Source organism: Mirounga leonina, unplaced genomic scaffold, assembly GCF_011800145.1.
Source record: "Mirounga leonina isolate KUSES-001 unplaced genomic scaffold, KU_Mleo_1.0 Mir_171, whole genome shotgun sequence".
Lineage (NCBI taxonomy): Eukaryota > Metazoa > Chordata > Mammalia > Carnivora > Phocidae > Mirounga > Mirounga leonina.
In genome coordinates, this window is record NW_023270436.1 from 5,555,787 (window position 1) to 5,567,931 (window position 12,145).

Genomic DNA, 12,145 nt, shown 5'->3' on the forward strand with positions numbered 1-12,145 from the left:
TGGTGGTGGTGGTGATGGTGGTGATGATGGTGTTACTCCCAACTGCCCCATTTTGGATGATAAATTACATGGGTCTGTACCCATCCCCCATGGCATGATGTCCCTGAAGACCCCAGCCCCTGCTTAGCTGAATGTCTGTGCCTCACCTGTTATCTTCCAACCCGGAGCTGCCCCAGTTGGGCCCTCATATGCCTGGTGAACAGAACCTTCTTTCCTCCTGCCCCTGCCTAGGGTGCCTTCCTATTCCTCCTTTCTGCCTGCCTCTGCATTCAAACTCCCAAGCTTCTGCCAACATGGTGAAGGAAGGTGCGAGTCACCTCCTGGCTCAAGCCAGGCCTGCAAATAAATTCAAGCTCTGCCAGCCTCCAGTGCATTCGTCAGCTTGAACCCTACTTCCTGGTTGAAAACCGAGAATTGGGCCATGTGGTTGCTCTTGCCTCAAGTTGGGGATGGAGTCTGGCTCCCTTGCTGCCCTCTCTAGTCCAAGTTCGTGGAGGCCTGGCCAATGTCTGATGGAGGGCCGCAAATCCCTCTGCCCTCGTTTTCTGGGTCCTGGGTTGATAGCCAGAAAAAGAGAAGGAAGCAGAAACCCAGTCTCCCTCTGTAAATATCCTCCCAGCTGTCTTTGTGGATAGGATGCAGCTTTGGTGGGAAAGTAGAAGGAAGCCAGACTTAGGCTCAGCACTAAGACCAGGACAGACACTGCCCAGTAAGAGAACTGTGTGGTAGTGAACTCCTCATCACTTGTAGGGTTTGCAGGGGTGGAGGGAGGGGCATTCTGTGCTGGGTAGGGGAGGGGAGGGCTGGTCTGGCGGAGCTGAGGCTCTGTGACCACCTGATGGTTCCGAGCAGATCCTGTGCAGCAGGATAGAAAATCCTGCACAGAGGTACAGGGTGATACTCCCACCATGTGGATGAGCTTTGAAACCGAGGCGCAGAGAGAGGAGAACCAATCTCACAGGGTGTCATGTAACTGGTAGACTTGGAGTTGGCCAGTCCAGCCAGCATTTGCTGTGTAACCCGTCCCTTGTGACCAGGATGGGGGAGGTCAGGGAGGTTCTGGGTTAGGGCCTGAGGTCGCCCCCGTGGAACCTTCTAGAAAGTCCAGCCAGCCCCGGCGTCATGGCAGACCCCTCCAGGGGGCAGGCAGCTAGTGCCTGTTGCATCCAGGCAGCAGTGAACCATCCAGGGAGGGAGGATTCATCCTCTGTTCAGTGTCTCCGCAACGATCATGGTCTCTCGGTCCTAATCAGAGCGGCAGCCTTGAGTTAATCCCTTGAACCGTCACAGTGACCCAGTGGAGTAGGTGCTCTTGTCACCCTGTTTACAGATGAGGAAACTGAGGCACAGAGCAGTTACCCCAGGTCACACAGTTGGCTTGCTTGGGGACCAGGGTTCAAACTGGTCAGAATTGCAGATCCCTGGGCCCCTCCCGGACCGATTGATGAGGCAGCGCTTTGGGGGTGGGCCCCGCAGTCCAAGTCTTCACAATCCCTGGCCTCGGGCGCACACTTGCCCCTGAGAACTCCCTCGGTGAGGGAGAGAGCTTGGCGATAACCCCCCATTTTGTGGATGAGCAGACTGAGACTCTGGGAGTTAAGCCACTTACTTGTCCAAGGGGCGTCCACATTGGCCCCTATGCCCTGATGTCTGTTAAGTGAGCGGAAGGAAGTGGCATCGCTGGATTCCGCATGCAGAGGCAGGAACCCAGTGGTTAGGGACATGGGACGCAGGGTCAGCCCTCTCCTGCCCCCGTGCAGTATGGCCTGGGGCAAGTGCTTCGGCCGCTCCATGCCTCAGTTTCTTCATCTGCACGAGATGCTGCTTGTCCTGATCTTAGGGGTTGCTGAGGATTAAATGAGTCACGAGCACGAAGGGCTCTGTGCACAGCTCAGCACCCACAAGAGAAGCCCTGTTCCAATTATGATTTCTGGGAGCGGTGGGCCGTCAAGGGAGGTGAGCACTGGGAGAGGCCGGGGAGGGGGCAGGGGGGCTGAAGAAAGCCTTCGTGCAGGGCCATGGCAGTCCCCTGCCCACCTGGCTCTGCGGCTGAGTGGTGGGATGGGTCCAGGGCCCCAAAGGCCGCTCCTGCAGCCCTGCCCGCCTCTGAGGTCAGCACTCCCACCCTCAGAGTCCTGGGGACACAGATTCACAGAAGGCCCGTGACTTGTCCAAGGACACCCAGGAGTGGGCGGGACTGACTCCTCACCCTGCACCACCTCACTGGGCCGGGGCTGCTGCAGGTCACCTGTGGGTCTGAAGGGAGAGAGGGCACATCGCTCCAAAATGAGGGCCGCTAGAGGTCCCCCTGTTGCCTGCCTCCCTGGCCACCCCCTCTCTCCTGCTGCTCCTGCCGTCTTGCTTCTAATCCTTCTCTTGCTTCCTTCCAGCCTTACACACCTCTGGGAACGAGGTGCCCAGAGGGGAATGCAGTGGCCCAGGTACGAATGTGGCCGGCTGGCCTGGGGGTGGGGTAGGGTAGGGCTGTGCTGGGCATCCCGAGGTCACCTGTCCTCAGCGAGGGGCCCCCCTTCTGGGAGCATGCCTCTGAGTGCCAACATCTGTGCTCCAGCTTCTGTCCCCCTTCCCCGTGTGGTGTCTGTTCACCGTGCTGTTCCCTGACTCGCTCTTGCAGATCTGTGCACTCGGCTCCGCTGCCCTGTTGATTTTCACCAGTGTTCTCATCCGTGACTTTCACCTTGTTTGATTTCCCAGCAGCAAGTGCAGGGCTTTTCACATGTCCCCATTTTACACAAAATGGGGGAAATTGAGGCCCAAAGAAGTGACAGGAGTATTTTTTTTTTAAGGCTGAAGAACCAGGTGGGAGGCTAGCCTCCCTCACCCTTCATCTGTACGCGCGTTCAGTCACACGGTTAACACTTAACTGTGCACCTGCCAGGTGCCAGGCCGTGTGGGAAACCGAGGGGGGATGCCGTTGGGGCCCTTTCCCCTCGGGCTCCTCGGAGTTCCCTGACGCAGTAGCCAGTAGTCACCAAGTGCCACCCCGTGCTGCCACACCGCTGGCTTCCTTCCCCCCGGGAGCTGGGGTCTGTTTCCGCGCTCTGCAGATGGCGAGAGCAAGGCCCACAGGTAACCTGTGTTACCGCGGCCGGGCTTCCAGCCTGGGCAGAGCCAGCGGTGGAGTGCAGATGAAGGCCCGCGGCCCTGGCTGCGCAGGGGGGCCAGCGACCCCAGGGGCTGGAAGTTAGTGAGGTGGTTGGGCGCCAGGGTCAGCATGGGGAGAAGGTGGCAGTGGGGGAGGCAGGGCCCCAGGACCGGGAGGGGCCTCAGGGCCGTTGTGGTGTCAAGCTATGGGGCCACTCAAGGCATCCTGAGTTTGTGCCCTGGAGCTGGGATGGGCAGGTCCGCTTCACTCCTGAGCCCCCCAGCACCACTCACCCTGCCTCCCTCTCCCCCCACAGCCACGGTCAACAACAGTTCTGACACCGAGAGCATCCCCTCGCCCCGCACCGAGGCCGCCAAGGACACGGGGCAGAACGGGCCCAAGCCCCCACCTGGCCCCAGCAGCGACGTGCCACCTGCTGAGCCACCCACCCCACCACCAGAGGACGCTCTGGCCCCCACCGAGCCCACCCCAGCCCCCGAAGCCACCGGCCCGCCCACGCCCCCGCCAGCACCCGCGTCGCCCACCGCACCCCCTCCTGTGGTCCCCAAGGAGGAGAAGGAGGAGGAGGATGCGGCGGCCCCCCTGGCGGTGGCGGAGGAGGAGCAGAAGCCCCCCGTGGCCCAAGAGCTGGCTGTGGACGTGGGCAAGACGGAAGAGCCTGGTGAGGCGCCCCCCGCGGAGCCCATCAAGAGCGAATGCAAACAGGAGGCCGCGGAGGAGGGGCCCGACAAGGGCAAGGGGGGCTCTGAGGCCAGCGCCGAGGCCGTGCCCGAGGGGGCCCTCAAGGTGGAGAAGAAAGAGGGCGGTGGCCCCGGGGGCAAAGGTCCCTCAGCCAAGGGCGCGGGAGCCCCCCAGGACAGCGACTCCAGTGCCACCTGCAGTGCAGACGAGGTGGACGAGCCCGAGGGGGGTGACAAGAACAGGTGAGTGGGCAGAGCGGGTGGCGGCTTCGGTCTTCTGCCAGCATTGAGGGGCGGCGCACGGGCCGATTCGGTGCCTGCCCTCCGGGAGCGTGGCTAGACGCAGAAGGGCGCAGCCCCAGCCCGTCTGGAAGGGGAGCGTGCCAAGCAGTGGGGCCGGCTGCCCGGGGCCGTGGGTGGCTGTGGGTGTGACCGGGTCCCTGCTGCTGCGAAGGCTCTCGCTGCTCCAGCTTCTGGGGTGGCGACCGTGCTTGGCGCTCCTCGACTCGTAGACGCGTCACTCCCATCTCTGCCTCTGTCTTTGCGTGGCATTTTTCTGTGTGTCTACGTGCCCAAGTTTCTTTTTCTTGTGAGGACGGCATCACTGGCTTCGGGTCCACCCTAATGACCCCCTCTTAACTTGATCACATCTGCAAAGAGCCTGTTTCCGAATTAGGTCACATTTACAGGTCCCTGGCTGTTGGGGCTTGAGCATGTTTGGGGAGGGTGGGGGGCACAGTTCTATCCTTAACAAGGCAGGAACATCAGGTGCCAAGGCCCGGGGGTGGGAAACAGCCTGTGTGACTCGGGCAGAGGGGTGGAGCCAGTGAGGGTCAGGGCTGCAGTCCATTCTCGGGGGAACGCCCCGCTCAGCTGGGTGTCACTTGGGCTCAGAAAGCGGCCGGCTGCTGATGCGGGGATTCAGTGGGTGTCAGAGAGGCACAGGGAGACGGCTGCCCTGTCCTAGCAGACAGTAATGGGGGTCTGCCTGCGGATGCTTGTGACACGCTCCCGAGATCGCTGGTGGCTCGTGTCCCACCTGCCGAGGGTCCGGGTATGGGAGCTTCGAGCCCCTGTCCTGGCTCTCAAGTCGACTGAGCCGTTGAGGCTGCTGTTCTGCAGGGGTGGCCTGGAGGGACCCCCCGTGCCATCCTGTTTGGGTGCTGCCGTGTCTGAGATGTGTTCCTCCCTTTCTTACCTTTGTCTTTGCTCCTGGCTTGGGGTGCCCCACCCCACCTCCCACCCAAGCCCCTGGAGCACTGGATTTTACCCATGTTTGGCACAGATGCTCGAGGACCCTGAGCCCTGAGACCCCCGGCCAGAACCAGAGCTCAGACCCCCGAGTAGGGGCCGGCTGAGGGCAGAGGTGCAGAGACCCGCTCCCACCCACATCTGGACACTGGAGGAATGTTTTCTAGTGAGGCAGGCGGGTCGTTTTTATTTTGACTAAAAACAGTGCGGTCTGTTGTCTCTCCTCTCCCGTCTCTCGGAAAAGTTCTGGGCAGAGCGAGAGGGAGGAAAATCTGACTTTCAAATCGCCGAGTTCACTCGGAGCCTTTCCTCTGCCCCGTGATTCACCTTGGGGCATGTTAAAATGGCAAGTTCTAGAACATCTCTTGTGAAAATCGCATTCATCCAGAGCTCTGTGGGTCTTCCTCCACAAAAGGAAGTGAGCCACGTTGTCTTCAGATTCCTGTGTCCGGGGGTCCCTGGGAACCACTGCTGGCAGGAGCCTCGCCCCGTTTGTGTCCGGAAGTTAGTCTGGTGGGTGGCTCTGTGACCAGCAGAGGCCTAGCCATTAGGCTTCTGAGGGCTCAGAGGCTCCTGAGCTTCTTGCCCTTGGAAAACAGATGCACTGTGGCCCGGTTGTCCAGGGAGGGCCCATGGCCAGGGACCCGATGCTCCACTCACTCTCTCTGCCTGGGTAATGGGGTCAGGGCGGGCGGCTCCCCACCCTGCTCCTGCTGGCCACGGGGACGGAGTCATGGAAACATGTTTCTGCTCTTAGCGGGAAGAGTGCTGAGCTCATGGGGCAACCACGCTGATAAGCAGCCTCCTGGAGTCTGTGTTTTGGGTTCACATGGCCTGCCCAAGACTGGGGAACTGGGAAGGCTGGGCTAAGCCCCACCAACCCCCTGGATCCCTCTGGCCAGGCCTGAAGTCCCGAAGGCCACTTTCAGCCTCCCTTTCCCCCCCGACAGCCCCGCCCAGGGACGTGTCCTTCCCTCCCTTGGCTGGATCTGCCTCCATCCACTCTTCCTGCCTGAATGTCCAGCATTCGATCCCCAGGGAGCAGCGGCCCTGGGCTGGGAGTCAGGACACCTGGTTTGTCACGCCCTGTGTGACCGAGGCTGGTCCCCCGCCCTCGGAGCCAGGCTGGACTTAGGCCAGCTTGCTGACCTCTTCCTGGCTGGCCGCCTGCCACCCCCCCCCACCCCCCCAGCCACAGCCGCGCAGGCAAGATGCGTCAGAGCACGCCCTGGCAGCCAGGGCCTCCCGGAAGGGCTGGCGGGACGGGTGGGCCCCTGCGCGACCCCAGGTCCTGGCTGGCCGCCCACCACCCTCCTTCCCGCCTGGCAGCCCTGGTGTGGTGAGCCAGGCGTCCCTGGACAGGCCCAGGATGCGTCTCGTTCTGGCTGCTGCCCGACGACCTTTGGAGAGAGAAATCATATTCTGCTTTGACTCTCCATCACCTTCTGCCAGGCAGCTCCGCCTGGGAGTTTTCTTGGCTGACGACCAGAGATAGTGGATTTGATTGCTAAGCCTTGAGCTCGCCTGCCCTCCTCTGTCCCAGTTTCCAGAGAGGGTGCCTGGGCACTTTCTGGTGGGGTGGAGACTTCAGAAAACCCCTTCCCCTGGGCCTCAGTTTTCTATAAGATGGGTGTGGTGTCCCTACTTTCGGGCTTCCTGTGAGCATAATGGAGGTCATAGCATAAACTGCAGCCTGGTGCCAGGCCCCCACACACTAGGTGCTCAATGAACAGTTAGCTGCCTTCGGATCTGCTTTAGGAGCACCGAAAGTGTACTCCAAGAGCGGGCTGGAGTGTGACTTCTTCCCCCGTGCCCCTGAAATTTTGAAGGAATCCCAACAGCAATTTCCCTTTTATTTCTTTATTCCGTAAATGATTGACTGGGCACCAGGGTGTGCCAGGCGCCCTTCTAGGTGCGAGGGATGCTGGGAACAGAACAGATGACCCCTGATTCCAGAGTGCTTCCATTCTGGCGAGAGTGGCTAGTATGGGATGGGAACATTCAAGAAGCAAAACTGCTCCTGTGATAAGTGGGAGATGGGAAGATCAGGGGTGCTGGGCAGAGGCCGTGTGTGGAGCAGTCAGGGATGCCTCTCTGAGGAGGTGGCATGGGAGGGATCAGAGTCTGTAGTGGGAGGTGTGGGAGGAACGGCCAGTGCAAAGGCCCTGCGGCTGCATGAGCTTATTATGTTCGGTGGAAGGCAAAGAGGGCTGTGGCAGAGCGGAGGGAGGGAGAGGGACAGGAGAGGAGGTGACAGGTGGGCAGGGACCTGGCCCTACAGGGAGCAACAGAACCATGTCTATGCAGACAGTGTTCACGACCAGCCTTCCCTCACCCTCCAGCATGGCAGCAAGGATGAGCTCAGCCTGGTGATCATAGGGAAGCCAAGGGGGGCACTTAGCAGACAGAGAGGGGCACCCTGTCCAGACCCAGGGTGTCCCCAGTCCTTCGTTTCTCATCCCCCTCCCCCAGCCCTGGCCCTCCAGTGTGGGAAGAAAACCCACAGTGATTTGAAGAGCACCTGACCCGCTCAGCCCCAGGTGCTGCTATCCATGCTTCGTGTGCAGTCCCTTGTTCCACCCACAGAACAGCCCTGGGAGGGCAGGGGTGACTGTTCTCATGCCCATTTTACAGATGGGGAAGCCGAGGCACAGTGGTTCTGTCCGACAGCTGAAGGTGGGATTTGAACTGGGAGCATGAGCCCTGAACCGCTCCCAGCCACATTGCTGGCTTCCCCTCTCCTCCTGGGTCACATGCCTGGTGCCAGGCTCCGAGAGCCCCGCCCTCCCCAGGCCTCCGGAGAGGAACATAAAAGCTGCTGTCTTCCAGGAAAACAAAGGAAAGTGCACAGAGGCAGGGCTGCCCCTGAGGAGGGCTCCTGGAGGCAGCGCTCACCCACTGTGGCGGCTGGAACGAGGGAAAGTTGGGAGTCCTGTCCGTGCTAAGTATCTTCCTGCTCCTTTGGGGGTTCCAGATGCTGAGGCTTGTGAAGGACTTGAACCCAGGCCCTTGCTCTTGGATGCTGGCCTCTTAGAGTGAGAGGTTGGGGTGGTGTCAGGAGGCCTCTCGTAACCGTGAAGTGCTATGCCCATGGCCCCAGTCCCCGCTGAGCTCCTGCCTCACTCGGTGGGGGACTCCGGAAAGAGGAGTCTGGGTCTCTGTGTGTGCCCCGAATGGGTGCTTGCTGAGAGCGTTTGAGTGGGGGTCCCTGCTCCCCTGCTCTCTAATGTGATGGGACCCTTCCTGGGTGAGGAGCTGTTGGGAAACCGGGGCAGGGCCCAGGGGCCCTAGTTCGCTGGCAAACACTTCACTTTATATGTGTTATAAAAGCATACTTACATGATAGCAAATGTTATTTTTTAACTTTAGTACTGTGTCTTATAGTAGTTTCGTATTTTTGTACACCTGTAAAATACTACATTTCATCGTTTGTGGAAACGGTACAGTTAATCAAACTCTTGATTTCATGGTTAGCACATAGTACATTCTTTATTTTCTTCTCACGACAGCTTTATGGAGCTATAATTCAGCGACTATACAAGTCAGCCGTTAAAGCATGCAGTTGAGTGGATTTTAGTCTGTTCACAGAGGCGTGCGGCCATCACTGCTGTTGAACTCCAGAACGTTTCCGTCACCCCAGAAAGAAACCCTGTACCCTCCAGCATCTCTCCTCGTTCCGCCCCCAGCCCCTGGCCTCCACTCAGGTCTCTTCTGTGGATTCACCCCTCTGGACATTTCTTATCAGTGGATCCCCACAACACGTGGCCTTTTGTGTCTGGCTTCTCTCACTCGGCATCTTGTTCTCAAGATCCGTCCACGTTGTAGCAGGTGTCATACTTCTTCCTTTTTATGGCTGAATCGTAGTCTGTTGTGTGGACGGACTCGTGTTTGGATATTTGGGTGGCTTCCACCCAAATATGGTGCAGCTGTGAGCTTCGTGAACAGGTTTTCTTGTGGGCCTGTGTTCTCAGTTCTTGTGGGCAGACCCCCAGGAGCCGGGTTGCCAGGTCAGGTGATAACTGCGTTTCGCCTCTTGAGGAACGGCCAGACTTCTTCCAAAGCGGCATATCCATTTTTAAATTGAAGTTTACAAGTGCGAGTCGGTTTAAATGGGTGCTGGGAGGCAGAGGGAAGGGGAGGCTGGGCGTGGTGGAGGGTTGAGGCAGGTGGGGAGGTCAGGACAGCTGATGGCGTTGGTGCTTAGGCCCGTTAGGGTGCCTGGGTCCTGAGTGCAGGGGAGCAGGGAGGGCCGGCGGCTACAGGAAAGGCCCCGGAGCTCGCGGAGCAGAGCGCGAGCAGGGTCTGGGGAGGTGGAGAGGTGAGGGCGGGAGGGAGGGTGAGCAGGTGGGGAGGACCGTGGAGGCCGGCTGAGCATGGAGAAGTCAGAACGACCTTCCCCTGCGCCCGGCCCCACCTGCACGCCTCGGGCAGCCCCACCAGGCGTCACCGTGTCTGTCTCCGCTCAGCCGAGCATGTGGCAGATGCGGGTGGGAGGCAGGTACCCGCAGCACAGCCTGTCATGGCCACGGCTCGGTGGCCCCACCACCATCGAGAGCAGAGGGCACCTAGGCCCTGAGTCAGGTGTCTGCCTGGCTCCATCCGCAGAAGGAGGCGTGCTTTCCTCTTCGCTGGGGGTCTGGCACCAGCTGCCGGGCTGCAGAGTGGCGTGAGCCACGTCCTGGTTGTCACGGCTCTTACCTGGAAGGCAGTGCTGTGGCTTCTAGTCTGCACGTGGCATCACCCGGTATGGTCGCAGAGCACGGTAGGGGCTGTGTCCACAGGACCCTCCGGCTTTGGGGACCCAGCCTTAGCTTTGCCCTCTGGGTGAATCCCAGCCCATGGCCAGTGCCCTCATGCACCCTGTTCGGTCATCTGCTGTGGCGTCCTGCAGGCCGAGACCAGATCCTGGGTCTCTGTGCTCCCCAGGCACAGCGCTGGGTCTGCTGTGTGCTCAGCAAGTGCAGATCGCAGGAGAGAGTTAACAGCGGGCAGGAACCTGGCAGCCCTGGTGGGTGGGTGAGGGTGTGAGGTGGGGGCAGACTGAGCTCCCACCTTGGACACTCCATGCCAACTAGGGAGCCAGATGGGGTTTGTGGCAAGTTGCTGTGCCCAATACTCTGGGATTTCCTGGAAATCCCTGAAGTCTTCCTGAAGGAGGTGACATCTGTGAACAGCTCAGGAGCCCCACCCCGCAGGGCAGGCTCTGCCTGGGTGCCCCAGACTCTGCAGCCCTACACTGAAGGGACCCTGCCCCTGGCATCTGCTTCGGCCCCACTGTGTGCCCTTTACAGGTGCCCAGTTCTGTACGTCTACAGCAGATGGACATGACCTCACTTTGGGGAATGAAGCATTTATAGGCCTGGTTCAGCTCATGGCCACACTTCTGGCCAGTAGGTAGACCGTGTACTTGCTGACCAGCCCCTCCACACAAAGCCTGCAGTCTACCTGCTTTTAGCCCTTCAGTAAACAGTGAGATTCTAGTTAGTGGAACATTCTGGTTGAGAGGGTAGGTTCCCCAACTCCTGTCCTCCAATAAGTGGGGTCCACTCAATCCCACGCCCTGGTGCCTGAGCCTCTCATATTTGGGTGATGAATAATCTCTTAAGCTCACCGAGCCTTCATCTAGTTGATTCTTCGGCTTTCCTGCAACTTCTGGCAGGCCATGTGTGGCTCGGGCCCTGAGTCTGGGCGTCCCTGGGACTTTGCTTGCCTCGGGCTCTCTGGGGAGTGTTTGATCCTGGCCTGGGCCTCTGGGCTGGGGTTGGAAGAGGTCTTGGCTCCTCACGGAGCCAGCAAGGACCAGAGGAGGGAGGGAGGAGTCGTCTGTCCCTGCTCCCCACCCCCAGAGTCCTGGTTGGTCTCCTCGGCCGGGTGACCCTGGACATTTGCCTCACTTCTGCAGGCCCCTCCAGCCCCGTCGTGCAGGGCTGGAGCCAGGAGAGGCCAGCTGTGAGCCTGCGGGCTGACGCTCGTCTCTCTCTCAGGCTGCTGTCACCACGGCCCAGCCTCCTCACCCCGACCAGTGACACCAGGGCCAACGTCTCACCCCAGAAGCCGCTGGACCTGAAGCAGCTGAAGCAGCGGGCAGCCGCCATACCCCCAATCGTGAGTGCCCCGGCACCCCCTCTCGCACCCCAGGACTCCTGCCAAGCAAGGCCTCGGCCACCGTGCCCCCCCACCCTTCACCGCTGCTTCCAGAAGGCAGTAGATCAGGGCGGGTGCACAGCCCCAGGGGGCGGGGGGCAGCACCTGCAGCCTCGCTCTTCCCAGCCCTTCCCAGCAGCCTCGTGTTTCCTGGAGAAATCCCCATGGAGATGAGGCGGGAACGGCTCCAGGGAGCTGGCAGGCGTGCAGGGTGGGGCTCTGGAGGAACCAGGGAGCTGGCGGCCTGCTGGTCTCCCTTCTGCCCTCCCAGCCTGGTGCCCTTGGGCCCCTCACTGCCGTGGCTCTCAGGCTTGTCATGGGCAGGGGGCCCGGAAGGCTGTTCCTCGTCTCTGTGGCTCCTGGACCGCCTGTAAAGATACTCCCCCCTGCTTCTCTCAGCAGGTCAGCAAAGTCCATGAGCCCCCCCAGGAGGACACAGCTCCGCCCGCCCCCCCGCCACCGCAGCCCCTGCAGCCAGAGAACGACACCCCCCAGCAGCCCAGCAGCAGCCCTCGAGGCAAAAGCAGGAGCCCCGTGCCTCCTGCTGACAAGGAGGGTGAGTGTGTGCCTGTGGCCGTGGTGGAGAGCAGGGGAGAGTGGGGGGCCTGGCAGGGATGAGGGATAAGGGGTGTCTGTGCATCCAGAGCAGCTGCTGCGGACTCCAAGCAGAGTAGCGGGGCGGGCCAGCTAGAGGACCCGAACAGGTGGGGGGGACAGTAGGGCACGGCGGGAACGGGGGTGAATCAGAGGACCCCTGCTCTCTCTAAGGTAGGCACATACTGGCTTTCAGCCAGGTCACCCCGTGGCAGGGCAGGCCTGCCGTTGTGCTTCTGGGGAAGCCAGAAATCCATGTTTTCACCTGAGCTGCAGTTTCTCAACGTTGGCAACTTTAAAACATTTTCAGAAGCATCGTATATGCATGTAAGCACGTCTGTGGCTCAGC

General features: G+C 60.5%; 1 protein-coding gene across 8 annotated transcripts in view; it reads left to right on the forward strand.

Annotated features, from left to right (window-relative positions):
- The window catches only part of NCOR2 (nuclear receptor corepressor 2), a 212,453-nt gene that overhangs the window by 167,608 nt on the left and 32,700 nt on the right, over window positions 1-12,145 (forward strand). For 7 of the 8 annotated variants that reach the window (XM_035016826.1, XM_035016829.1, XM_035016830.1 and 4 more), the window contains 3 exons: window positions 3,423-4,050; window positions 11,043-11,163; window positions 11,602-11,758. In XM_035016826.1, the coding sequence (XP_034872717.1) occupies window positions 3,423-4,050; window positions 11,043-11,163; window positions 11,602-11,758 (906 nt within the window). Of the gene's footprint in view, window positions 1-2,390; window positions 2,442-3,422; window positions 4,051-11,042; window positions 11,164-11,601; window positions 11,759-12,145 lie in introns of all 8 variants that reach the window. The other variant, XM_035016825.1, reaches the window with a different exon arrangement.